Source organism: Diprion similis, chromosome 14 (genome assembly GCF_021155765.1).
Source record: "Diprion similis isolate iyDipSimi1 chromosome 14, iyDipSimi1.1, whole genome shotgun sequence".
Lineage (NCBI taxonomy): Eukaryota > Metazoa > Arthropoda > Insecta > Hymenoptera > Diprionidae > Diprion > Diprion similis.
In genome coordinates, this window is record NC_060118.1 from 12242615 (window position 1) to 12268799 (window position 26185).

At 41.6% G+C, this 26185-nt stretch overlaps 8 protein-coding genes across 11 annotated transcripts in view; 4 read left to right on the forward strand and 4 right to left on the reverse strand.

Moving 5' to 3' along the window:
- Positions 1 to 4297, reverse strand: part of LOC124414724 (hemicentin-2) — a 142551-nt gene extending 138254 nt beyond the window's left edge. For both annotated transcript variants that reach the window (XM_046895760.1, XM_046895759.1), the window contains exon 1: positions 3674 to 4297. In XM_046895760.1, the coding sequence (XP_046751716.1) occupies positions 3674 to 3767 (94 nt within the window). In that variant the 5' untranslated portion in view covers positions 3768 to 4297. The remainder of the gene's footprint in view (positions 1 to 3673) is intronic.
- A 2556-nt stretch (positions 4298 to 6853) lies between these two features.
- On the reverse strand, positions 6854 to 14631 carry LOC124414600 (snurportin-1). Of its 3 annotated transcripts, none has more exons than XM_046895579.1 (5): positions 14385 to 14631; positions 14032 to 14278; positions 13778 to 13966; positions 13204 to 13608; positions 6854 to 6864 (listed from the first exon to the last, which is right to left on the reverse strand). In XM_046895579.1, the coding sequence occupies exons 1-4, from the start codon at positions 14540 to 14542 to the stop codon at positions 13204 to 13206; spliced, it is 999 nt and encodes a 332-aa protein (XP_046751535.1). In that variant the 5' UTR covers positions 14543 to 14631; the 3' UTR covers positions 6854 to 6864. The 3 variants fall into 3 exon arrangements, with proteins under 3 accessions (XP_046751535.1, XP_046751536.1, XP_046751534.1); XM_046895580.1 differs by lacking the exon at positions 6854 to 6864 and adding an exon at positions 12826 to 13149 and having other exon boundaries at positions 13234 to 13608; positions 14381 to 14581; XM_046895578.1 differs by lacking the exon at positions 6854 to 6864 and adding an exon at positions 12829 to 13149 and having other exon boundaries at positions 13234 to 13608.
- On the forward strand, positions 8179 to 9022 carry LOC124414601 (28S ribosomal protein S17, mitochondrial). The gene is made up of 4 exons (XM_046895582.1): positions 8179 to 8343; positions 8433 to 8549; positions 8629 to 8705; positions 8802 to 9022. Exons 1-4 carry the CDS (start codon positions 8206 to 8208, stop codon positions 8968 to 8970), a joined length of 501 nt encoding a protein of 166 aa, XP_046751538.1. The 5' UTR covers positions 8179 to 8205; the 3' UTR covers positions 8971 to 9022.
- LOC124414599 (RNA polymerase II subunit A C-terminal domain phosphatase) lies at positions 9121 to 12646 on the reverse strand. The gene is made up of 7 exons (XM_046895577.1): positions 12151 to 12646; positions 11758 to 12061; positions 11414 to 11658; positions 10451 to 11321; positions 10192 to 10359; positions 9833 to 10094; positions 9121 to 9762 (listed from the first exon to the last, which is right to left on the reverse strand). Exons 1-7 carry the CDS (start codon positions 12375 to 12377, stop codon positions 9470 to 9472), a joined length of 2370 nt encoding a protein of 789 aa, XP_046751533.1. The 5' UTR covers positions 12378 to 12646; the 3' UTR covers positions 9121 to 9469.
- Positions 14632 to 14777: 146 nt separating the features above from the next.
- Positions 14778 to 17432, forward strand: LOC124414717 (puff-specific protein Bx42). Its single transcript, XM_046895745.1, has 8 exons — positions 14778 to 15007; positions 15168 to 15321; positions 15407 to 15574; positions 15649 to 15956; positions 16027 to 16162; positions 16227 to 16485; positions 16561 to 16942; positions 17038 to 17432. Exons 1-8 carry the CDS (start codon positions 14985 to 14987, stop codon positions 17246 to 17248), a joined length of 1641 nt encoding a protein of 546 aa, XP_046751701.1. The 5' UTR covers positions 14778 to 14984; the 3' UTR covers positions 17249 to 17432.
- Positions 17433 to 17711: 279 nt separating this feature from the next.
- LOC124414900 lies at positions 17712 to 19473 on the forward strand. The gene is made up of 4 exons (XM_046896055.1): positions 17712 to 18033; positions 18528 to 18697; positions 18848 to 18985; positions 19103 to 19473. Exons 1-4 carry the CDS (start codon positions 17946 to 17948, stop codon positions 19370 to 19372), a joined length of 666 nt encoding a protein of 221 aa, XP_046752011.1. The 5' UTR covers positions 17712 to 17945; the 3' UTR covers positions 19373 to 19473.
- A 501-nt stretch (positions 19474 to 19974) lies between these two features.
- LOC124414896 (protein FAM98A) lies at positions 19975 to 22195 on the forward strand. The gene is made up of 5 exons (XM_046896052.1): positions 19975 to 20302; positions 20617 to 20983; positions 21092 to 21382; positions 21476 to 21774; positions 21880 to 22195. The coding sequence occupies exons 1-5, from the start codon at positions 20265 to 20267 to the stop codon at positions 22178 to 22180; spliced, it is 1296 nt and encodes a 431-aa protein (XP_046752008.1). The 5' UTR covers positions 19975 to 20264; the 3' UTR covers positions 22181 to 22195.
- Positions 22196 to 22331: 136 nt separating this feature from the next.
- Positions 22332 to 26157, reverse strand: LOC124414892 (DNApol-eta). The gene is made up of 7 exons (XM_046896048.1): positions 25991 to 26157; positions 25707 to 25841; positions 25403 to 25611; positions 25167 to 25333; positions 24839 to 25062; positions 24630 to 24753; positions 22332 to 24490 (listed from the first exon to the last, which is right to left on the reverse strand). The coding sequence occupies exons 1-7, from the start codon at positions 26125 to 26127 to the stop codon at positions 22970 to 22972; spliced, it is 2517 nt and encodes an 838-aa protein (XP_046752004.1). The 5' UTR covers positions 26128 to 26157; the 3' UTR covers positions 22332 to 22969.
- Positions 26158 to 26185: the final 28 nt, after the last annotated feature.

The window sequence follows — 26185 nt, forward strand, 5'->3', positions numbered from 1 at the left end:
TGGGATCCATAGATTATATATATATATATATATATATAGATCATGCATTTTATATATAATTATATATTTATGTTAGAAACGCGGGGGACGTTAAAAACGAGAATAACATAAATTCACACCCATGAAAGTGTTGCTTATATATAGAGATTGATTGATCAATGATCATATTATATCACGACAATTATAATTCATTTATCATCTCGTCTCTCGACCTCCTTACCTCCTCCCCCCGTTAAACATTAAACAACAACATACTACTGAATAATTAATCAATTACCTAACCACCGACACAATTCCGTCGTCGTGTGTCAATAGCTTTAGTCTACATATATATATATATATATGGGATATTCCACGCCAACTCGACCAGTGTAAAACAATAAAAATTAAAAACTTTCGAATTAGATAATGATAAAAATAGAATAGTTTAAAAAATTTTGGCCCACGTTTTCCTTGACGGGGAGATGGGGGAGGTGTTTCGTGTTATTCACTGAATATTTTTACAATTGTTTTCACATTTTTAAAAATGGACATACAAAAAAAACCAAATTGAAAAAAATTCAGGTCGCATTTTTTACCGAGTAGAATGTTAGAAGAGAAAAAAAAAAAAACCATTAAACAATTTTCAGATTATCGGAGTTTAACACTGGTCGAGTTGGCGTGGAATACCCCATATATATATATATATATACACACAATAAATGGATCACTCTCCTCAATGCGTTATAATAATAAGCTTTCGGAGAGTAGTGGTGGTGGATATAGTTTAACTTGTAGGGATCGTAAGAGCTTCTCACTGCCACGGTACCTACATCCTCCACCTCCTTCCTTCTTCCTCCTTCTCCTTCTCCTCCTCATCTGTTACTAAACTTTATTGCTCTACTCTATCAAAGAACGAGAAAGAGAGAGAGAGAGAGGGAGAGAAAATCTTCCCTTTGTTACCCCGTGTGTTTGTGTGAAGAGTTTGAATCGACCACTTCCGGTCAGCATAGTCCGAGACGTTTGACCCTAATTATATCACGTATGTTGGTATATACATCATGAAATTACAACAACAAGGTAAAATATGCAACGGCGTTTTATTGGGGGAAATAACCGCGTCGTCTCATCCCCCCCCCCCCCCCCAACCCCTTTACCAACCGCCGGTGAGTAAAAATCTCACTCAACGCAACATGATTCCATCATGTGATGGAACGCGATGCATTTTGCGGAGCGAAAGAAATTTCGACGCGTGACTTTTCAAAAATATAAAAAAAAAAATTGTAAACAGTTTTGAGAGAAGATAGTAGGAAAAAAAAAAAAAAATAAAAAAAATGAAATGAAATAAAGAACGAAAAAATTAAAATCCTGTCATATTGTTTGGATGAGACTTGAACGTTTCCAAATTCGTTGAAAACAAAACGAAACAAAAAACAATTTGTAAATCAATGCTTCTCTTATATTTCGATGGATATGGTTACATCAACGATACTAACTTCAATATTGTGATATTTAAAGCAACCCGTGACGATATTTTAAAGATCGATAAAGAAAAATCGTTTAACATCTTTTAATGACAATTTAACACTACTAAGAAAATCTGTTTTATCCATCGAATAGATAAAAAAAATTGAGCGAAAATTTTACGATTCTTTTTCACGTCTATGCCTGACGCCAAACTATCTCATGTATAATAATAACAACAACAACAACGATAATAATAACAACAACAACAACAACAACAACAACAACAACAACAACAACAACAACAACAACAACAACAACAACAACAACAACAACAACAACAACAACAACAACAACAATAATAATATGCATGAAAAATAATTTGCATTTTATGGTCAACAGCGTGACTAACTAGGCTGCACACGACATGCAGCTTTCCGATGGACGTCGAAATAGCATTGCAGCAGCGTTTCGCCTCGAAAATGCAACGAATTCAGAGAGATAGAATCGGATGGGGAAAATCAAACCATCCTCGCCTTTCACTCTCTCTCTCTCTCTCTCCCTCTTTCTCTCTCTCTCTCTGAGTAATAAATAACATTTATATATCGGGGTCGTTATACATATATAATCCACAACCACCACCACCAGGGTGACTGCAGGCGTTGACTTTGTTTATTTCTGATTAATTGGAAAATACGGATGCTGCGAGCGTTATTATTATTGTTATTATTATTGTCATATATAAAGCTCCGGTGTTATATATATATACAGTATTACATGTTTTATACAACGAAACGTGTATGTGTGAGAGAGAGTCGTGTACATTCTCAACATCTTCATTCTCGAATGAGATAATATGAAATTCGAAAATGAAATAATTTTTTTCAATATCTCAAACCCCCGATACTGTAATAGAATTAATTAGAATGAAACTTTTATTTTCAAAGAGTTCTTTTTTCACACGTTTGTCTTTCAACTCTAGCTGCTCTAGCTGCTTCTGCAGTTTCGTGATATTTGGTGCGGAATAATTTATAAAGTAAATTTTGAAATACATGCATTTTACGCACACACATCGAATTAATGAAATAATTATTACAATACGAATAACATCCGTCCTACAATTCGATCCTCAGAAAAATTTACGATATATGTGTAATACATACAATACATGTATATCCACGTTTTATACACATATATGTATACTTGTAAAAAAAAAAAAAAAAAAAAAAAGAAGAAAAAGAAGACAAAACTGTTCTCTACTTCCGTGCATACGCGCATGCTGTGTAGAAAAAGTTTCTAGTCTTGATTAATAATCATGGTGCAGGAGGGCGGACATCATGCTTCACAGTATCTCATTCTCGGTGTAAACTTTTAATCAGCAAAAATATTCACCAATGATGACAAATCGCATGTATCTATAAAGGAATATTCCGCAATTGTTTTCAATCGCAATCTAGGACGGTGTAAAGAAAAACGAAAACGATGAATGGAACAGGCAGTAAAAAGTCAACACAGCACCAGCGAGTTGGTCTCTCGTACATATTGTGCGAATATGAGATTGAGAGAGTGAGAGTGAGAGAGACGCAGACGTCGTCTGCGGCCGACGTGAGCTGCGGTTGAACGAAGCGGCATAAAATTTCTCTCGAGTGGTTTACACTTGACTAGAGAGAAGCTTTTTCAACAAACAGTTCAGCTCGTTCGTCTCGTCTCGTTCGCGTCCCAACCTTTCGCAATTGTTCGAGCTAATCAATGCCCTGAAAGTGCACCCACCCTCTTCGTGGTTGCGGAAAGGGAGACGAAGAGAGAGAGAAAGAGGGGGGAGAAAAAGTTTTCACCCTCTTTCATTGCCGTAGCGCCAGCTCTTCGTTGCATGTACATACAAGTGGTCAACAATAATTAGCAGCGTGTGACGAGGACAATTGAATAATTACTAGTTAAACCAACAAAATGGTTAGCATCTTCAAAAAAAGCTTGAAATATAAAATTGTTCTACACATTTTTAGCGACGGTGTAACTTTTGAACGACTTGACCGATTGAGGTCATGTTTATGCAATATATTTGTACCATCGAGACGATGGTTCGCAGCTATAGAAAGATTCATTTTTTTTTACCACGGGGTTAGATTGTAATAAGTTCGGTTTTAGGTTAGGTCGTTAAAATTTCGATGCGGGCGAAGCCGCGAAGTAGTAATAAGTTTTGGAAAGAAAGGGAGAATAAATGGTTACTCACGTGCCGTATCGGCGACTTCCGGATGCAGGGCGAGCAGCAGGGGAAGCAGGAGAAGCAGGGCGGCACGGACGGAGGTATTCGGGATTCGTTCCATCACGGCATTTCACTCTCGGGGTTTTTCTTCCGCCCGAAGAAGAAGAAGAAGAAGAAGAAGAATAAGAAGAAGAAAAAGATGGTGAAGAAGAAGAAGAGGGAAGAGGGAAGAAGAATAATACGCTGAGCGATCTCCTAGCTCTCCTCTTTTCTCGCCACACTCGCTCCAATAAATGCTCAGGCGACAAACAACAAGCACACTTCACTCACTGCGATGATGCTCAATTATTATAATTATTCACGCGCACTGTTTTTTCACTGAAAAGAACGCACGACGCGACGTAAGAAGGAGAAAAGCAAAAATTTAACAACACACAAAACAAAGAAAACACGCCAGTCCGAGACGCAGGAACGGTGGATCAGGACTCGGCGATCTGCAGCGGCAGCATCGTGCCGATCTATTTACACGCACTCACGAGGTTATCGCGGCCACGGCGACGCTGGAAAAATATTAGCAGAAACACAGATATTTATACAGATGCGGTTTTTCTTCACGGGCATCTTTAATCCCTCCGCATCTGGGCTGAAATTTTATCCAAGAATCGAAGAACGACGTTGCAGCTACTTAGCCGTTGTTCAGATTCTCGTTTGTTTTTCTCGTATCGAATCGAAGCAATCGAATCGCTGATTCGTTCTGTTTGGCGTATACTCGTATTCTTCGGACGCGTGCAGGCACAACACAGACAACAACAACAACAACAACTGCACGTAGAAAAGAGGGAAAAAGAGAGAACACTTTAATGGAAGATACTTATTACTCTGTTGCACGTTACCGCTGCTGCAACATCGCACAGTCGTTTGTTTTATTAGTTATTCGTTAGCGACAAGCGACGATCTGCATCGCGACAGGCAATTGTTTTCGAACAATTCCAAACTAACTATCAATGCCTTACTTCACACTTGTCTTCACTGTAACGCAATTGTTTTCGTAAAATTCTAAACTGACCATCAAATGCCTTACTTCACACTTGTCTGCACTGCTTCGCGACGAAAGATGCAGATAGTATCCATCCAATCCACCGTTGTCACCGATGATCACCCGAAACAGAAACAACAATTGAATGAAGAGCGGGATCAAACGCGTCCGCAGCTCGCTCGAATCCCCGTCTAACTGAGGAATAAATGGGCGTGGAAACTGGAAGAGAATGAAAGTCGGGGCGACCGAACGCCGCTGCGGTAACGACGAAAATAAGAAAGAGACACGCGGCCCGTTCGGCTCCTGGATCTGAACTGAACACGACGACGAACGAGGCGGGCGAGGCGCGCCGCCCACCCTTCTGTCCTCCGATCATCCCCTATCCGCCCAGCCTCGACGTCTGCGCGGAAGACCCAAACGCAACTAAACGCAACGGCAACCCCAACGCAACGCCCGACGAGAAGGAAGTATTGCCCTCCCGACGGCGCCTAGAAGCGACCTCGGGAGCGACTCGAGCTGTCCTAGGTGCAACTTTCCCCGCGAGTCGACGTTTAAGCTCTCCTCCCCCCCCCCCTTCTGCTCCTCCTTCCGACCGCTTTTTACGTCCTACCTTCTTTCCGTTCTTCCTTTTTTTTTTTTTTTTTTTTTTTTCCACGCTCTTCCTTGCTCTTTGTTTTTCACGGGCGGGGTGGGGGAAACGGAAGAACTGCGATTCTCTTCTATAGCTACAAAACCTTTTCACGTTGTGTCGCGGCGTGTTCACTTCTCTTCTCTTCTCTCCTTGTTACTTCGTAGCAAATTTGACTGACAATAAGAGACGGAAAATACGAGGGTGAAAACTCGCCTGCGGTTTATTAGCTGGAATTACTAATCTGTACCACCCGCGACGCTACGCTATAGCGATTATTTCGAGCATCGGGCGAGACGGTCTGAACGTTGCCGCGTTTGAGAGCGATAAATTGCTGCCATTTACTTTAATTTTGGCAACATTCCCTGCAAATGTTCTTTATACGCACCTAGTATTATAAATATATATATATATATATACACAAAAACAGGATGAGGTTTACCCACTTTCTTTACAGAGGGATTCTGAGGGAAGAAGAAGAAAAAAAGAAAAGAAAGTTGCGAAAAAGAATCGTCATACTAATCGTGTAAACAATGCTTTACGCAATTACCCGAAACAACGTCTCACTTTTTGCTCTGCCCGCGGGAACGAAACGCGCGCACGCCCCGATTTTCTTTCTCTGCACGCCTTTTGTTAATGGGGCTTTACATTATCCCAAAGAGAAGCCCGGCAACGGCTAGAAGGCTTTGAACAAAACAATTTCTGCACCTCGTTTATTCAAGTTAGAGAAACCTAGAGCGCGAACAACGGTTATATTGTCCACCATGCATCAACTGATGAAAAATATTCGTATTTTCGATGCTTTTAAATGCCCAACCAGGCACAAATATTTTCTCGATTTTATATTAATCCACGGCACGTTAATTACTTAGAATATCGCTCCATTTCCGCTCCGTTTCATCGCTGAAAGTAGAGCGAACAAAAAGGCAGAACAAACAACAAAAATGGAAAAACACTCCAATACGCTGCTCGACCCATTTCGCCCCCTCAAAGACGCGATTTGCTTCCTCACAGCAAGCCAGTGCTCGGCTCGTGGATGACGGGATAATAAGAATTTCCCACCCCAAGTCAAGGTCACCCAGAAACGAGAGATGCTCGTATTAGTTTACGACCCAAGCTTCTCCAGATTCGCCTCGAGGATTGTGCGTAGGTATTAAAGGGTCCGGCTACACTACACACGAAACTCATTTATACCTTATACCTGCCGGTCGGAAGCGAGAAGCCCAGTAACGAAAACCAAGACGGTCGAGGACCACCGGCTCGTTACTTTCAACGTTGGAGTCGAGGGACCGGGAAGGAAGAATGGAACGAGAAATCAACGTCCCGTAACGACACGACGAGCTAGGTCGCCGTCTTATACGTGTAGTAAAACGCGTGCCGGCTTGCCTTTGGCTTTTGGAAAGTAAACGATATATAAGAAACTCCAGGGATAAACGAATTGACGATGCGACTTTTCGTCTTCCCCTTCCACCCCCTCCTCCTCTTCCTCTGACCCCGATGAAAAAAGAGACTTCGCCAAGACGTATCCTCTTTTCTTTCCAACAATAGAATTGACTCTGTCGAGACTGCTCGTCCAGCCGAGTCCGGTCATCCGAATCAAGTCGCCTTGAGTCGAAGATAAAAGCTGTGCAGGACACACTTTGCAGACCTGTTTCGTACGTATATACGTATGTACTTCGTCTCTAGGACGTAGCGTAGGGAAATTTTCTGCATAGAACGAACGAGCCGGCGAAAATCGCTCGAGCAATTTATTACATAGGCGTATAGAGAGGACTCTCTACCCAATGTTAATTCGCGAATGTATAGCTTTTTCGCCGTTCTTTATCCCTCTCGCTCCCCTCCCTCTCCTCGGTGACCTACACTGTCTCCCCTCGTTTCGAGCCCGGAATACAAAGACTTGCCTCGTTTAATCCGCCCTGCAGAGAGCCATTTCCATTTCTCGTCAACCCTGTTCCTGGCAAATTCTACATCCCCCCCTTCCACCGCCGCCCATTTGCAGCAACCCATCAACCCATGCCTATATACTTTCTTCGCCAACATCCCGTCGTCGTTAAGGCCTCGGCATCTTACTCGAGAGCGTGATCGCTTCATCTACCGACTTCCGTGATACCTACACGTGCCTCGTCTCGTCTCGTCTTTCCGGAACTTTCCCTTCGCCAGCTCCTTATCCAGATTCCTGCCAGCTTCGCGTATTCCCGATAAGTTTAACTGGCGTATGTGTACCCCCACCACCTACACAAGGATACCATACCGAGTCGTTATTAATTAAGGAAATACGTAATTCGGAGCTTCATTATCGAAAATCAGAGTTCCGCTGTTAATAGTTTGAGATTAATTATTAAACTAGAGTTGCTGGTTCGTCCCACGTAACGTGCCGTTGCTGTTACGTTACGCCGATCATCGCCCTGCACCCCCTGCAAGCAAAGCACGCCCTGTACACATCATTCCTGCATATGACGCAAGCTCTCTGTGTGGATAATCGAGTATCACGTACAACTCATTGTCAGATTATGCAATCGTATAATTCCTGCGGGGGAGCCTTGCGTAACACGCGGTCATTCGGCGGTGTTCGATTTCCGCTAGATATCTGTAAAACAGATATTTCAGTTTGAGGAACTCGGAACTCGGATCGTTTACAAGACTGTACAACAGAAACTAGACAGCTGCAGATATTCAAACCCAAAGGGTCAAATAGAGAGAATCTCATTTCATTTTTCAAATACCTTTATCCTATTATGATATTTGATCAGTTCCCTTTTGCTTCGCGGAATCCAGTGTAGCACCATCTCTCTTCGCTTTAGCAGAAACTAATACCAAAAAACTGAGTTCCTCCAGCAGCCGAGCCCAATCCTTCCTTCCGTTGGTTAAGTAGTTTGTTGTTTGGGCTTATTAAAGATGGCGAAAGTTGCGGTCGCAGCGGCGCAAGGAAAGACGGCCTTGTCTCTGTTACTGGGAAAGTGTGTCCCCTGTGCAAAGCAAAATGCCTCAAAAATACGGGTTCAGAATTTTAAACTCGATACAAACCTTAACATGGTACGTACATTGTCATTCGGTATCTAAATCCGAGTTGCAATTATCGTTTTAAGGTTATGTCGCTCATTTTCTAATTTTTTGGGTTCTAGTACTACAGAGAGAACTCCTTCTTCTACGCCCACGATCCCCAGGCGTTGTGCAAACCTGGGGACACTGTTTTGATCAAGGAACTTCCAAATAAATTGACTCGCCTCATCACACACGAGGTTCGCATCACTCGTTACGTACATCCTCCTAAGTTTGAACGGTGCTTTTAAGCCGTATTATATGTACGACTAATTACAGATCCTGGAGATAGTTTATCCGTTGGGTGACGTCACTGATCCTCTGACTGGAAAGAAGGTTGTTGTGAGCAAGTACAGGTGCGTTGAATCCCTTTTTTTTTAGCATATTCTCTTAACACATACCAGCTTTGTAAACTGTTTTATTTTGGTATCGTTTCTACTTCTTTACTCCAGGGATGATATGAAGGCTGAAGACAAATTGTTCGGAAGAACAGACTCTGCTTTCGATTATGATAAAGCACCTCCAAGGGGGAGCCAAGAGGACAAACGTGACTTCAGTCATAAAGAGACGTACACGAAGTATCACGAAGATCCAAATGACCCGCAACCATATGCTGTATAAATTCGCAGTCTCACATCCTAGAAACTAGCTTAAATAAATGTTGATACATAAATTCTAAACCTTTTCTATTCCCCCCCTGTTGTACTGTATTCTTCAACCTGTGTCAAACGGCAGCCATATCTCAAAGTTCGGTAAGAACTTGTTCTGAGCTAATCTTAACTGGTACTTTATTCGATATTTCTCAAAGTTTCAACATTCATATCACAAATGTTTATAATTTAAAGCTTCTAAAGTAGAATAGTCCAGTCTTTACCAAAGAATGAGAAAGTCAATATTGGTAATTTTCACTTCCTGGGTCGAATAGTGACTGATCTGGCTTACATGCTATCGTTTGTATTCTATCCAGGTAAACGATAAACGTGATATAATGTACAAATGACTTTTTTGTTTGTAAAAGTGCTCTGTATAGTGGTTTTCTTAATCAAGACAGATTGTGTAGAAAATAGATCTCGTCGTCGATGCATATTTCTAATTGAAGAAAGACTTGCTGAGAGTTTGCTTATTCAGACAAGAATTCTCTCTCTAAAGCCGCACCCATTTCATTCCATTCACCGTCATCCTCAGTTGCTGCCACCTCCATAGAATCCTGAGAGTCATCTCCCAAGTCAAATCCGTCCAGCGATCCTTCACCTCGTCTGAACCTTGTCAAAGGATCATCTTCATCGTCTGGGTCATCTTCTTCCTCATCCTCATCGCTTGCTTTTTTACCTTCTGTAGAAGAGTTCTCATCTGGTTCTTCTAATATAACAGTTTTTCTTCTCTTACTAGTTAACGCTTCATCTTCAAAATCCTCTGCGAAAGGAAAATGCCGAGTAAGTAATCGAAAAATTGCTTCCAAAAAGATAATTCGATCTCCACTCACCATTTAACGAATCCGGTGTTGCTGATCTACGTCGCCGGCGCTGTGTTTGGGATGTTTCAACTTGAGAGACAGGTGCAGATGCTTCTAGCTCTTGGTCACTCATATCTTCCTCCACCTCTTTGTCCATATTTGCAATCTCTTCTAGTGTGAATGACATGAGGGGATTTATACTGTCCGCAAACCTATCTCCTCCCTCTGTCTCTTGGTCATCAATTCGGTCCGGACTGCTGCAGTGCGGCGGGGGTACCCTGGACCCACGAGCCTGCATTGGTTCATTTTAATTCACTAGGAATATTTTTCGATGATCCAAAGAAAAATTTTCGTCTAAAAAACTGGCATGATCAGAGAACTACACGTACCTTCTTGGTGAGCGGATAGAGACGCTCGTCAACACATTCCCATCGCTCTGCGCAAGTCCACAGCCAATCGGGATTCACTATTTTCACTTGCCACATTTTCTTGGCTGCATAAACCTTTGCGGTTCCTGGTTTTATCGCTACCAAATGTGTCGTGTTCTCCTGCAGATCCTGAGAAACAATACAAAAAAATCACGACAAACGTAATGGGGATTTGCTATAAGAAACTGAGAAAGAATTATCATTCTAATGAGTGACATACCTGAGATACCTCTGCGCCAAGTGCTCTGGCAACTTTGTAGGCTCGGCTTTGATGTAACTTTTGATGAGTGGCGACTATGCCGCTAAATGTAAGTCGCAGTCCCTTTAAAACTCGTGCTCGCACACGCGGGATGATATCTCTGAGGCTCTTGTTGGATTCTGCTTCAGTCTCCTGTTTGCTGTAAAATTCGGCATGAATTCTGCGCAATATGTCTTCTAGGTACAGAAGATAATCATCGTGGTCCTCTAATTCCTGTCTCTTCTCTAAATCTTTGAAACTCTCTTCTTCAGCTGCTTTCCTTCTGACCTCTCCTGGTTCTGCCAGTTTCTCAGCCTCACCTGCCTCTAATTCCTCCTTTTTTGGTCCCTGTTCATCAGCAATCACCGAATCTTTGTCTGCATTATTTTCATTTACCTCGTCTGGTTCTGTTAACTTCTCAATACATTCAGGGGCTTTACTTTCCACAGTCGGTTCCTTCTGTTCCTCCTCGTTTATCTCATTCGATTTCAATCCTCCAGTTTCCACTTGAAGTTCCGGTTCTGTCACGTCTTTTTCCTCCTTTGTTTCATCCTCAGGTTTCTGTTTGTTAGGATTCTCCTCAGAGGTTTGAAAATCTTGGCAATCAATATTCGGTAAGGCTCCATTTTCCGTTATTTTAATTCCAGCTTCCGGTTCATTCATCTCCTCCAAACTAGTGGGTTTCAGTTGCGGAAATTGATCCCGTTTAGCCAGTCCTGGTGGAGCGTGAATGTCCCCGGTGTGTCGGAAGAAATGGTACGGTTTTACCTGTACCAAATTACCACAACCTTGCCAGACATCCTCTCTATCATCTATAATGCAAACCATAGAATCGCCGCAAGGAAACAGAGCCCTGCAAGTGATGTATAAATAAAATATTAATAAAATTAATTTATTCCGCATGTATGGGAAAACAGAAACTAATCAAACTAGTATCGGAATTACTTGAGATTTGCAGTTTTAGAAGCTGGGTCAAAACACTCATCCCTCGAAAGAATCCTGTGAGAAAATAGGATCCCATCTTTATCGAGTAGGGCAGCAACAGTGTGAGCATAATTTCGAGCTCCAAAAGTACAAATGTGCAATTCGTAAAGGTGGCTCATTTTGGCCAGAAATTCTCTTGTTCCAGGCCTCAATTTTGTGTGGTACCACGGAGAGTGAGGTCCGTAGAGTTGAAAATGATAGACGTCCTGAGAATAAGAAAAAAAAGGACATGTAAATTCAATAATGTGGACATTCTCATGGACAAATACGTTTCTTTTATACTATAACCAAGTAGTAAATACTACCTTCATGTCGGGGGGAACGTTGTCATTGGTAGTATGAACTATCGTTTGATCCAGATCAACGAGTAAAGCCAATTTTCGATCCTGCAGCAAACGCTTCTCATCCTCTCTGCCAATTTTCTCTGCAAGTTCAGGGCAAACCTTAAGCTCAGGAACGGAGTGCACCATCGGTACACTGGCCTGGGAAGTGACAGCATTTTGCCCGTCATCCCCGACAACTTCCTCTCGAAGATCAGCGCCGCATTCGGCGCAAAGATCTTTCATGACTGTGGGATGTTTGCATCCCTCTAGCAACAAAACTTCTTGCCTGTAAGAAAAAATTAGGTGAAAAATGGCGCTTGGACGAGGCCCCTGGATTCCTAGGACAATTATTTTTTAAGGTTACGATGCGCTTACCCGGGTTGAAGAACGTCGCCTTCGTTTGCGAGGACTTTTATAACACGTCCGAATTTAGAGGCGCGAAGTTTCTTCTCCGGGTCCTTGGAAGGTTCCCCGCCGACGGCTACGCTGCGGTAATGGAGGACAACTCTTCCAGCTGAAACCATCGCGTTCATCCCGACCCTCCACTTCGTGATCCTACCTGGCTCCCCGCCAGCCGGGAACGCGATCTTCACCGTCGCCATGTCTACCCAACACCAGGATCTTTGTGTCGATCATAAACCGATTTGACAGATGACACTTGGCCGAGTACTCAACGACGCTGACGTTTATTACAATTTTCCGATCGCTTCGGCCCAGGAGGATCTTGTTTAAACACACTTTGTAAACCGATCGAACTCCGGGATTATTTTTGCGCGGGAGCCGCGTTCTCCCCTCAACTATAGTTTCGACTAATTTTATTTACCTATCTTTACATGCGTGTGCGCACGCACACCCAATCGCATTTTCGAGTTGGACGCACACACAACGCAAACAAGACACAATCGCCCTCCGTATAACACGGATTACGTACGACGATAGAAGGGCAACCGATTAGAAGAAATATATACCGACGCCATCGCGCTCTGGAGGCCCAAATAATGAGTAATCAGCTGTCGTAGATAAATGTATTTTTTTTTAATTTTCTTTTATAATTCCGACAATCAAATGAGAATTAGTCGTTTACGTCAAACAAGCATCGTGTTAAGAATTATTTATTCGTAAAATAAACCTAGTCCATTGTACTGAACAGTCAATCGCATATAAATTAGCCACATGGTCAATTCTACCTCCTCTGATTGTAATTCCTGTCCTCTAATGAAGACCTGTATCATTTCGTGAAAAATTGTCAGTTACGAAACTCATCTTTCTTGGTAAAATGTCTACACTAAAACTGCCTGTGTTGTATACTTCAGAGTTTTCATGTCTTGAGCTTCAGGCCATTTCGACCAGATTTTCTGCACTGATAATTTCCATCTGGTAGGAGAAAAAAATCGATGGTTAAATTTGACGACTCAATGGGAATAGCACTCAGCGGGAAATAAGAAAGAAAAGGTTTACCGATTCGTCAGGTCCTTTATTTTTTCTTCGAGTTGTTTTATTCTTTCGAATGTAACTTTTGATGTCTACGTAGTCCGGTGGCTTCTCGTAAATGTCTGGAGGAAATTGAAACCCAAATACGTCGGATAACATGAACGGTTTCAGCCAGTTAACCAGGGGTGTTCGTCCCTGCGTATAATGCGCCTCTCTATGATAGAAGAGTAATCCGTCGAGGGGAGGGAGTGATGATAAGTTTTCTAAAACTGCACCAGCATCACAATCGCAGGGATAATTTGGCAGGGAGAGAATAGGGTAGCTATTGACCAGGCTGCCTCTCTCAGCGAGTCCCTGTGTCTCTTCTAACCGTGTCTTCAACCAAAAGAACCTGAACTCTGTCTGAAATCAAAGAAGAGTTTATTGTGCACAAACGAGAGTCCAGGTTGGATAATAAATCATCACAACAAGATTGAAATATTCCTACATCAGAAACAATAAATTGCTACTTTCAAATGCTATAGATTTTTGTTGTGAAGACAAATCCAAATCTAAACATTGTATACGTTACATCGCAATCGAGAAGTGGCTGATTAGACCAAGCCAAGACATCCAAGGTGTAATAGGTTTTAGTATCCTTGTCCCAAATACAGTCGAGTATTGTGCATCTATTTTTATAGTCCTGATAAGTGCCTCCTGGTAGAGCCGAGGTGAATTTCCCAAGTCTAACACCCCTTTTGTTGTAAGCCGTTGTTGCCCCCTGTACAAGGATTAATCTTGTAATTCTTTGAATTTATACCGTAACACCAGCAAAAAATTACAAACCTTACTCGCAATAAGAAGAACCCTGCGTCCTTGGGGACATGGAACCATAAGCCATTTTTCAGAGAGATCAGAAGGGATCTCCAACATCCATTCGGACATCATGAGCTGATTTGCATACTGCGGTACCCGCCTGTTACACCGCCAGGTCTCGTCTTGTTGCACCTCCATTCTCTCGTCGTTGCAGTCACTGCCCTGCAACGCTTCGTCCAAAAGAGCTCGGCCCGAGTCGAAGGTGGCATCTCTGTTTCTGTAGATACATTGTTGTCATGTATGTACAGTTAAAGATTAGGTGAATTTAAAAAAATAATACAACAATATCAAGAGCAAAGTACGTAACTAATGACAGAACTCACTTTTTTTGCTCCCAGAGTAAACGTTGCCGTCGAATCTCCTGTGGCGAATCATCTCTGCCGTTACTTGTTTTTGTCAGATTTTTGTATAATGCCAATCGTGGATTGTAAAGATTTTTTTCATTCGATTTTTTCGACATGTCACTAAGATTACCGGCCATAATATCGTCAATTAATAAAATGTAGTCAAACCCGCAACGTCGCCGCTCAACGTAACCTCTTTCTAGGCTGTCAAATTTCGTCGGCGGCGCGGTTGATGTCGTTGATGTCCATGTGATCAAATCTACGGGTTGATCCGCCATCTAGTAATCATCTAGTCTATGATCGATGTAGTACCCCACTGATTTCCTCCACCTACCACTAGGCAGCACTGCGATCGGCACTCCGTGGATCTTTGCCCTTTGGCATTGCGTTAGGCCTTAATTATCTGAAATCGGATAATACGGCCACTATAAAAATTGCTGTCGATTTTAGAGAACTGTTATTTCAATCCCACTTGAACGTAAAAGAAAGGCCAAAAGCAACAAATGGGTAACCATCGCTTCAGCATCGATTGATTACTTTGTAAACGCTTTGTGTGTGTCGTTTAGGAACCAAGATTGAATGAACAAAATGTCGCTAACAAGGTGAGCTGCTGTTTCATCATTATTACTGTCAACAAGCCCTGATCCTTACATCAAAACCTCTTCAACACTAGAGATTCCAGCATTTCTCGTTCAATCTGTATTTTGAATACATCTTCGCTCTCAAATACTCTGATAAATAACATCCAACTTTTTAACATAGTTTGCTACCTGCACCGACCCAGGCTGTTTGGGATCGTGAAGATGAGGCAAGGGAACAGAAGCTCCGGCAGAGACCGGTCTCTGCTCTTGTTAAAGCTGTGGTAACAGCTCCGCCCTATGGGCAAAGAAAAGGATGGGTACCGCGCAGTGCAGAGGTAAGAAAACCGCCTGCTATTTCTAAAATGTAATTTTCTTAAGTGTGACGTAAAACGAAAAATAACAAACTAATGATATTTATAGGACTTTGGAGATGGCGGAGCGTTTCCGGAGATCCAGGTCGCTCAGTATCCTCTTAGCATGGGAATGAAAGGAAAGGAAGCCACCAGCAATGCGCTTGCTGTGCAGCTCGATGCGCAGGGAAAAGTGAAGTACGATATGATCGCTAGACAAGGACATTCCAAAGACAAGGTAAAGCTGAACTTGGTATTGAGAGTATTTTTGAATATACGTTGATTTACTGGCATTCATTTCTTCCTTGACAGATTGTCTATACCAAACTGAGCGATCTGCTTCCCTCTGAAATAACGACCGAAGATGATCCTGCACTGCAGCGTCCCTCCGGCGATGATATCGACGAAATCACCGAAAAAACACGGAGAGCTCTTGAGAAAATAACTGAATCTAAAATAGCAGCGGCTATGCCAGTTCGGTGCGCAGAAAAGCAGGGACCTGCTCAATATATTCGTTACACCCCGTCGCAGCAGGGACAGTCATTCAACTCCGGTGCTAAGCAGAGGGTGATCAGAATGGTAGAGGCACAAGTCGATCCCATAGAACCACCGAAATTCAAGTGAGTTTTTCTTCGATTTCCACGCAACTCCCCGACACTAGTACATGAGAAACAAATTTTTTGATTTCAGAATTAACAAAAAGATCCCTCGCGGACCTCCGTCGCCACCTGCTCCCGTCATGCATTCCCCAACGAGAAAAGTTACTGTTAAAGAGCAGAAGGAGTGGAAGATTCCTCCCTGCATTAGTAATTGGAAGAACGCTAAGGTGATTAAAACAGATGTCCATTGATTTTCGTGGTTAATAACGATGTGATTTTCTTTTTTCACAGGGTTACACCATCCCTCTTGATAAACGTCTAGCTGCCGATGGTCGTGGCTTGCAACAGGTTCACATAAACGAGAATTTTGCCAAACTGGCCGAAGCTCTTTACATTGCGGACAGAAAAGCTCGTGAAGCGGTGGAAATGCGCGCACAATTGGAAAGGAAATTGGCACAGAAAGAAAAGGAAAAGAAAGAAGACAATCTGCGTCAGCTCGCGCAAAAGGCTAGGGAGGAACGAGCTGGAATAAAGTCTGCTGCGGCGCTTGGTAAGTCGGGTAAAAATTGGGAAAAGAAAATGTTCATGTGACAAATTTGTGTGAATAAAAATAATTGGGTTTCAGACAAGGCTGGGGAATCGCGAGAGCGTGATCAATTACGTCAAGAACGTCACAAGGATAGAGCACGAGATCGTAATTTGGCTCGTGCCGCTCCTGACAAGCGTTCGAGACTGCAACGCGAACGCGAACGTGATATAAGCGAACAAATCGCGCTGGGATTGCCGGCAAAATATGTTCCTAATTCCGGAGAGGCGCAGTTTGATCAGCGTCTATTTAATACAACGAAGGGAATGGACAGTGGCTACGGCCACGAGGATGAGTACAACGTCTATGACAAACCCTGGAGGGACTCGAGCTCAATTGGATCACACATATATCGACCTAGCAAAAATATTGACAAGGATAATTACGGTGATGATCTGGAAAAACTTGTCAAGACAAATAGGTGCGTATAATAATTAATCAGCGATATAATTTTCAGCTGATCATGGCCGAGAATAACGGGTGGTAAATCATGCGTAAATTTCATTCTATCTTCAGATTCGTTCCTGACAAAGAATTCAGCGGAACCGATAGATTCGCGACGCGATCTGGTCCTGTGCAGTTTGAAAAGGACGAAGAAGATCCGTTCGGTCTTGATCAGTTCTTGACCCAAGCTAAACGCGCGAGCAGCAGCACAACTACTACAACAAAACGCAAGGATGACCGAGATCAACGACGGGACGATCGCGACAAACGCAGAAAACACTAATCTAATCCTCATCGTTAATGTAATTTTATATTACACATTTACGAGTGCTTTTTTTTTGTACCCGTACAAAAGAGTAAAATTCAATCTTTTCACATAATTGTAATTTACAATCTACAGTACCAATTACTGTCTTCACTACTGTACGCATTCTTATTACATAATTAATAATAATAATAATAATAATGTTAAAATATTCCATCATGTCACTATAATTACAATCTCCGACCAACGTAAATGCCTTACAATGTTATTACGATACTCCAGCTCTGTTTTGATTCGTATGAAACAACATTCGGGAACAATGTCCAACAGTGAAACCTCCTCGAGAGAGTATCAACTATCGCTATTGGCCAAAGAGCGTTTCGACGCTCCAGGCAGCGAATCGAATCGTCGATGACGATAGTCCTCGATGTTGCCGGTAGAGGGCCAGTCTTCCGGTTTGAATTTTTTTTCGGAACGCGGACGGACGTCAAGCCGTGGAATTTCGTGAGGACCGAGGGACGCCGAGGCAGGGACGAAGACGCCATATTCACTTGTCAACGGACGTCAATCATCAGCGATCGAAGAAAAGGAGCAGAGGAATTATCGGGGATAAAATAGTACCACCGGTCAAATAAAATCCTGCGAATTAGTCGGGGGCCTATTAAAATACGGCTGGTTTACGCTGCGCGTGAATTTGGGACAAATCTCGAGAGTTATGGCGTCGGAGGAGATGAAGCTACGGAAACGAGAGGAGTACGAGATGCAGCTCTTTGGCTTTCACTCCCGGGCTGCATACGATGGCAGTAAGAGGACAACGTCACTTCCATCAATTCCTTTGTCAATGCTTTCAGGTTTTCTCGGCTTTATGTCGATGCGAATCGATGTCGCAGTCGTCGGGCGATTGTGCTCTGGTTTCATGTAGATTTAAATCATGACTAGAGTCACACTCGTCCAACGATTGTGACGCTATCAACGCGCGTCACCACGCCAACCGAAAATCTTGTTTGTCTTTATTCCCACGACTCGCTGTATAATAATCCTATTTTCCATCTGCATTTCTGTTCTGATTGCGATCCGTTCAGCCTCCGCCGCAGTTTCTTTTTCTAAACTGTAACATTTTTGCAACTTTTTCCTTTTCGTGTTCCGTTTCACGTACGGCAGTTAACGTCAGGCTCATATGTGCGACCTTTCAAGTCTGTTTTTACTGTTATTATCAGCTCGATCTAAATCTTTCACATTCCTATGCTTGTCAGGCTCGATTCTACATGTTGAAACATTGGCATTGTAATCATTTCAGTAAAGAATATAATAAAGGAAGAGGTACAGTCGGTCTGTCAGAATTTGTGCAAATCCATTGGAAGTAAATATAAACTGGGCACTGAGGAGCTTTCTGTCCTCAGAAGAGAAGCCCAAGAATTAGCTCAGACTTATGAAAACAGAGCTGAAACTCACATGGAATCGTTGAATGTAATTATTCCTCTATTGTAGTGTCTAGTTCCATCTTCTAATAAATTTAACAAGCGTTGAGAATCCAGGTCATCTTGCTCTTCGATTACCTGCCACCCTTTCATCTGCAATTGTTGACAATTGTGAAGTAAACTTGACACTGTTTTGCAGAACATTGTACGACAATTCATTGCAATCCCTGACAATGTTTTATTGGATGAGGATAAAGGTCAAGCTGTTCAGGTCGGCGAAGATGAATTTCAAGAACTGAAGACCAAGATGGAGAATCTCCAAAAGAGAGCTAAAGGGGTCAGAATAAATTTCGTGATAACGTTTCCGTGTAAAATACCACTCGACAAACCGCCATGTATTATAAATTTAAAATTGCACTCTTCGTTTCATTTAATCAAGGGTGATTTTTCATAGGTCACAATGTTCAACGCCGCTCTACGCCAAGAACTCGAACTTCAAAAAAGATTCAAGGCCTGTGAGGACGCGATAAACGATGCGAGCAAGGAGATTAAAGATAACACCGTTGTTCCAAATCTGGATGACCAGATAACAGAGTTCATCCAGCAATCGGAAAAGCTTAGAATGCAGTTACCAATTCTTGAATCCCAATCCGAAAAGCACAAATACAATCCACCCTTGGAAAATCTTAAAGATTTTGATCTCGTATACCGTGAAATTTTATGAATTATTACTGCCAACGAAAAAGAGCAATTTTTCAAAGATGTTACTTGCAGTCTATCAAAGTGTTGAATAATCTTCAACATATATGTATATCTAGCTATATTTTTTTATACACAACTAGATAATAAGATTTTTACCAATAAAACAGTTTCTTTCGAATTTCTGTGATGCCTCTGGAATCCTCTGTTGAGGTTTAAATTTGCTTACTTTATTCTGATGCGTGATCGCACGAAGTATCGTTTTTCTTGATATTCTATGATTTGTTTTCGAGATACTTGTTGCTTTTGTACAAGAACTTTTATCGACTTGATCCATCTACTATCCTCTTTCACCATCCGTTTGTGACTACCGCGAATTTTCGTTCTCTTTCTTGTTTTTATCACCCATTTCCCGGTGCGATAAGCTATTATGAGAAACACGAAAGAAAATGATTTCTACATTTTCTACGTGTTCAGTAAAAGCTAATGAATAAACCCGCGTCTTTGGGCCATGCCATATTGTTGGCAATTGAACATTCACATGTCTGTTTATCAGCGTTTAACATTAAATTATTAAATATACATATTGATACTTGATTGTTTCTAGAACATTCGATCAGAAAAATCACATATTATCGAGTTCAGCTTATTTCTAATTTCTCCAAATCGAGGTATTTCCGATGTCGTGAATTTGTTCAAGGGTGGGGATGGCATGCAACATAAAAGGGGTTCCATTGGAGATTAGAAAAGCTCTGAAAAGCTCGACAGCACCTTTACGCAGTGAGCTTACTCGACAGTCATCAGGTCTGATAGCGGACGCGGACACAGAATTCCGTGCTTTTCTCGCATGAACATCAACCGACTTATTTATCAATCTTCGTCCTGAAAGTTCCGTTTAAATCAAAAGGCTAGTGGCGATGGAAACCGACCTGTTACAGAATCTCCAAGACGTTGGGTATGTTCACGGGTTTTTATAGGTTATAATTGATACCGGCTGATGCGGAAAGCTTTGCCGATGACTAACTTCACATTTGCAATATTTTCGGCTGCTTTTCTGAATAAGTAAAGAAGGCTACTGAGTTTCCTCAGAAAATCAGCCTAATATGCTAGAACTTAGGGGATGTTCAATATTATGAAAAAATTATCGGATCATTATACAGTCGAAAAAGATACCCAAACTTGAAGCTTTAAATAAAAGTAAAAAAATTTGCAAAGTAGAATGCAAACTCGCGTAAAAGATGTACTTAAATCTTGTACTTCATTCTACAGGTATAGCGGGGCTCTATCTGATGCCGACGAGTTATCTAAAGCCTTGAAAGACGGTCCAAAGTCAGTGGAGTTCACTAAGTTAGTGGCATGGTTAGCGGAACAATTGTCTGCATTTGGAGAGCTGGATGATTCTGTGAACGCTATAACAACGCCGGAAGACTCGAGCCATTTTCTGCTAGAATTAAGTTCATTTCTTAAAGAATTAGGATGCGCAAATCAAAACCTCATTGGGGGTACCGTGAATCAAAGACTGAGTACAAAGTACGACAGACTCGTTTTACTAGATTATCTAGTAACCGAGCTGATGACCAGCAAGATATTAGGATCACGTAAATCTCAAATGGACCAACAGATGGAAGTGACAATTGTAAGTGTTGTAATTGTTATTAATGTCTAGATAAATCTACCGATAGTGAATTCTGCTTTGTATTAATTGCAAAACTATCACACTGCAATTCTTGATTTTTACTTTCAGAACGAAAGCGACACAGCCAGACATCTCAAAAACATCTTGTTGGCGTTGAAGTTTCAAAAACCTCCAGACAACATAAGCGCACAAATGCTGTTTACAAAACTAACTACCAAATTGAAGGAAGTTGTGGCTCAGGCTCCCCCTGATCTTCTCAATACGCCTCTATTTGTGGGTGAACTATCAAACGACCAATGGGAACGACTAAATGAACTCCAAGAAGAATTCAAGAACGAGTATAAAACCAGAAGGGAAATGTTACTCAAAAGATTGGATGTCACTGTGCAATCTTTTTTGGTAAAGCATTAAATAATGCTGTATAAAAATTCCGGTAAATTTCGTGAAATTAACTTATTTTGGAATAAACTAATGATGATCTCAATTTTACAGTGGTCGGAAAATATAAGGTCAAAGGAAGATCAGGTCAACGCATCCTACCAACATAAACGAAACATCATGTCTCCCGAACCAAGTGTTTGTATTGCTGATTTACTTGCCGCAAGACGAGATCTAGCCATAGTTGAAAAGACCAGCAATGCTACTGTGCGAAAAAATACCAGGAGCCAGGTCAACCAAGTCATTATTGGTGCAGTGCCGGATCGTGGAGGAAGACCTTGCGACCAGCAACCACCGCCACCCGAAATGCCGTCTTGGCAAAAAGATCGCGTCGCTGGGCCTAATTCGTCTAGGTAAAACACGATCTCACAGTATTTTTTTTCATTGATTGTGGTTCTGTGATTTCGTGGTACTTGTTTAAGCACATTAATTAAATATCGTTTAAAAATATTTTTCAGGGGAGGCAGAGGAGGCGGCGGTGGCGGAGGTGGTGGAGGCGGATATCGGGACCACAAAGATGCTTCGAAAAATTTTGGCCAAAACCAAGACAGGTTTCAATCACAGCAGCAATATCAGCAACAGCAACCACAGTATGAAAGCCGCGGTGATTACCGCGGTCATAATCAAGGAGGTGGAGAGTATCACAGAGGCGGTGGAAGAGGTAGAGTTCAAGGAGGATGGAGTGGAGATCGAGGTACAAGTGGCTATCAACGAGGGAGTTCTAATCGAGGAAGAGGTCGAGGTGGACAGCATTATTAAAGCAGTTGGAAGAAACAAAACTGCAATGCCTAAAATAGGTGTTATAACGTGCCACTTTAAAATACGAGTTCAGTTATGAGAGAATTAAACTTGAATCATTAAATTTATATTTCGCTATTTCATCAGATCTCTTTTGTTAATTTCATTTAGCTTGCAGTTATTTATGTTTAATAGGACGCCTCATGGTTATTGAGGTTGGTACTTTACAGGTGCAAAGCGTGTGTCAATTTATTTGTGCTGCATTTCATCCTGATTCATAATGAATTTTATTCATCACGGTTGCTTGAAATCACCTTTTGTAATATGCTTACGGTTTCAACCACATAGGGCAGATAGGGTTGTAGAATTACCACTGAGTGGATTTTGCGTTACTTCCTCCGACAGCTTTGTTAAAAAGTATCTCGTCGTCAAACACAGTTAAGAAATATCACTTAATCGGTACCTCGTCCTGAAATTTAAGACCGACTGGGCACTATTTTGAGTCAATTTGGCAGCTTGAGTTTCACTCCTAGTAAAAGTGAATTGAACCTCTATTTGCACTAAAGATCTGATCCAAGAGCGTTTAGGATAAGAATGTATTTATTAATATAATTGTTATTTATTTCAATTTGCTTATAAAGCAGCTCTGTAATGTATATCGCGATTAACGTAATATATGTATAACTGTGCATTCCTACAAGAGGTTTCGAATTCTTTTCTCCCGCTATATGGCAGTATGCAAATTTTTCATTTAGTATTAAAAATATTTCGCAAGTACATATATTTACATCCAATTCTGGTGAGTTTTTCTCACGTAAAAAACGTCGCTATACTTTTAGACCGCTTCTCTGACTCTCGCGGTTCGGGTTTGTTACGTTTTCTCTTCACAGATGGTTTACCATTCAACCTATCATTTTCTGGAGAAACTACCGTGGGACGAGCAACAGACTTATTCAATTCTTTGGACAAGTTACGCGCAACGTGAAAATCGGAGTGCTCCAGGTACTCGCGCAGCGGAATTAATTTATCGCATTCTGGACATTTTTCCACCAACTCTTCACTGCCAGAACTGTCAGGCAACTTTGTTTCGTTGTTGAAAAAGTTCTCTATTTTGTTGATCTTCGGTTGAACGGCAGATTTTGTACGAGAGCGCTTGTGATCTTTAACTTTCTGCTGTGCAGATTTCACTTTATTTACTTTACTTTCAGTGTCCCTTTTCATTCGGCTTTGTAATATTAGATTAGCTTCATTTCGTAGTCTTGAGGGTAAAACTGCCACGATGCTTTCGTCAAGATTATCCAAATCGGGGAATATATCCTGTAGTTTTATTGTATTGTCATCAATTTGTTCTGAAGTCTCTCTTTCAGCGGTTGAATTCACAGGTCGAAGAATGGTATTGCCAGACTCTGAATCATTTTTCTTCGAATCAGGTACAAGATGCTTAGGGTCCGCGGTTTCATCATTGTCAATACTTTTCAAGTCTTGATTTTGCATTGGCAACTTTACACTCGCTGGTTCATCATTATTCAAATTAAGTTGATTAGTGGGCACATTTTGATCAGCGTTTGTGTATGGTAATTTCTGAATTTCTACGACTGTCTCATTTTCGACACCAAGTTTCTCTTGACCCTCAGCAGCATCAGCTTGATTACCTGGCAGAGCTGCGTTGTGCGACCCGTTTTTACTTGCGCTAAGAATATTCATGAAAAACGATTTTTTAAAGTTGTCAGGCTTCAATTTCGTATTCTGGCTCTTCAGAAACGACATTGGTGATTTGATGGCTTGATTACTCTCCGGTTTCACAACACTAGTAGGTGCAGTATTTGTGTCCCCCTTTCTGACTGGAGACTGTGTTCTTACGTCCGTAGTAGCAAAAAATTTAGAAAAATGCGCATCTGCAACTACGTTTGAATCTCTTTCAGTCTCGAATTCCACAGTCTCAGCTTTCGAGGGAGAACTGTGTTCATCTAACATCGAAGTTGTGGGGCTCGCCGATACTTCGTCAGTCGAAATGGACATGTTAGTATTCGCCATAAAGAAGCTTCGAAAAGTGGATATCTCTTTATCAATATCAATAAATTTGCTTGCCGACATACCAATAAACACTATTGGATACTTTGCGAACTTGATTATAATATCTAAACAGCCCTTCGATATTGTCTCAGCTTTGTACGAAGTCAATCGACAGGAGCGAGATTGACTTATAGTTTTATTATCTTTGTAATAATGATAACTAACTGTGAGTAGTGTTGCTTTACGATTATTCTCTTCAACGTCTTGATCCAATCGTTCAGCCATTTCCAACGACAACTGCGTCACCCAATGATCCAGCTGCATCAGAAGACCATTAGATTTCATATTACATTGTTATTAATTACGTATTTTTAATAATAGTAAAAATTACGTATGGTAAGGGGCAATCTGGATTTTTCAACTTTTTTTTTCTTCCTTAAAGGGAAAGAAAACTCACCGTTTCTTTAGCCACAATTGCTCGTTTGCCTGGAAAATTTTTACAGCTGCCTATAGACTTTGATATAAGTCTGTTGGTGACTGGTTCGTTATCCATTCCACGAGCAATGTTGTATAGCCATAATCTGAAATGAATTATTCATTTACCAAAGACTATCAAATTGAATTTGCACATTATAAATCGTAAACAAGGATAACAAGCAGCCATACCCGGTTTTATCATCAAATCGTGTTTGCAGATCCTTTAATGAGTAGGACAGTAAATCTGCCATTACATTACAGCCAAGAGACTCAATGACAACATCACCAAATTTCCCACCAAGATTTCGCACTTTCTTTACAGGTAGCGTTTGAAAAAGGGGCGGAACACCGGCTAACGGTAAGATGGTTTGCCGATTAGGTTTATGCAAGCCACACGCAAGTTTGGCCAAAATCTGTAAGACACAAACAAGATATTGATTTTCTTGATTGAGTGATTTGACGCAACGAACGAATCCCAACACGTCACAAAACAGAGAAATTTAATAAATTCAAGTACTTTGTTATAAGATATGCCTGCAGAACACCTGTACCCCGTTGTCTCGTATATGTCAGCTCTTATTCGCTCAACTATAGTACCAGCTACAGCGAGCCTTTGAGACTGAATATCGCCCAACTCCCCGAATGCTGTATTCGCCCACTTTTCAATCCCTTCACGTCTGTGAGCTAAAACCATTGTACCATTGAATACTCACATAGATAACGAGAAGCTAGATTGGAAATGAAAATATTTACCTTCGTCATTATTTCCAACGGTTGAATATCCGATGACAAATGTGTTTGGAAGATGTTCCACCATTTTCCCCACCGACATCTGGCTTGAAAGCATTTCCTGATTAACAAGTTCTGTGATATCCAAGTAAGCTTCGTCAACGCTCGCACGTTCTACTACTTTGCTGTGCTTTTTCAATACTTCGACAACATCCCGCCCGGCGACTCTATACCTGGAATAGCAGGTGTTAAGAATGAAAAACGAGTTTCAGAAAGAAATTTGGAAAAGCGTGCGATTATTACTAGAGTCAAATGTTGATCGACATACCTGGATGTATCCGCCTTCCCTCTAACTCCAGGAACAGTAGCCAGGAGCAACTCAGGGCATTTTTTCTTAGCCTCATCAGGCCGCATGTGTCTGCTGACTCCATGTTCACGTGCCTCATAGTTGACGGCTATAATGCTGTTATTGAGAGAGAACAACGTCAGAACATGAGCAGTCTGTTAGATGGAGTTGAACAATACACTGGGCTTTGGAGAAACTTTGATGTATCTAAATCACAGATAGTTGTCTTCGCGAAATAAGAATAAACGTTTTCGAGTTTGACATACCCTCCAGAACCCCAAACGTTGTACTGCACAACAGCCAAGGGTTTCCCTCTTAGATCCGGTTGAAGTTTAACTTCGACTTGGCAGAAAAAGCAGTCCATATCGACCAGGACGACGATCCTCTCATCGGAATTCATCATCGCTCCTTGGAAGCCTTTGGTTTGGTCTGAGGACAGCGAATCCTCTTTGTTTGGTCCT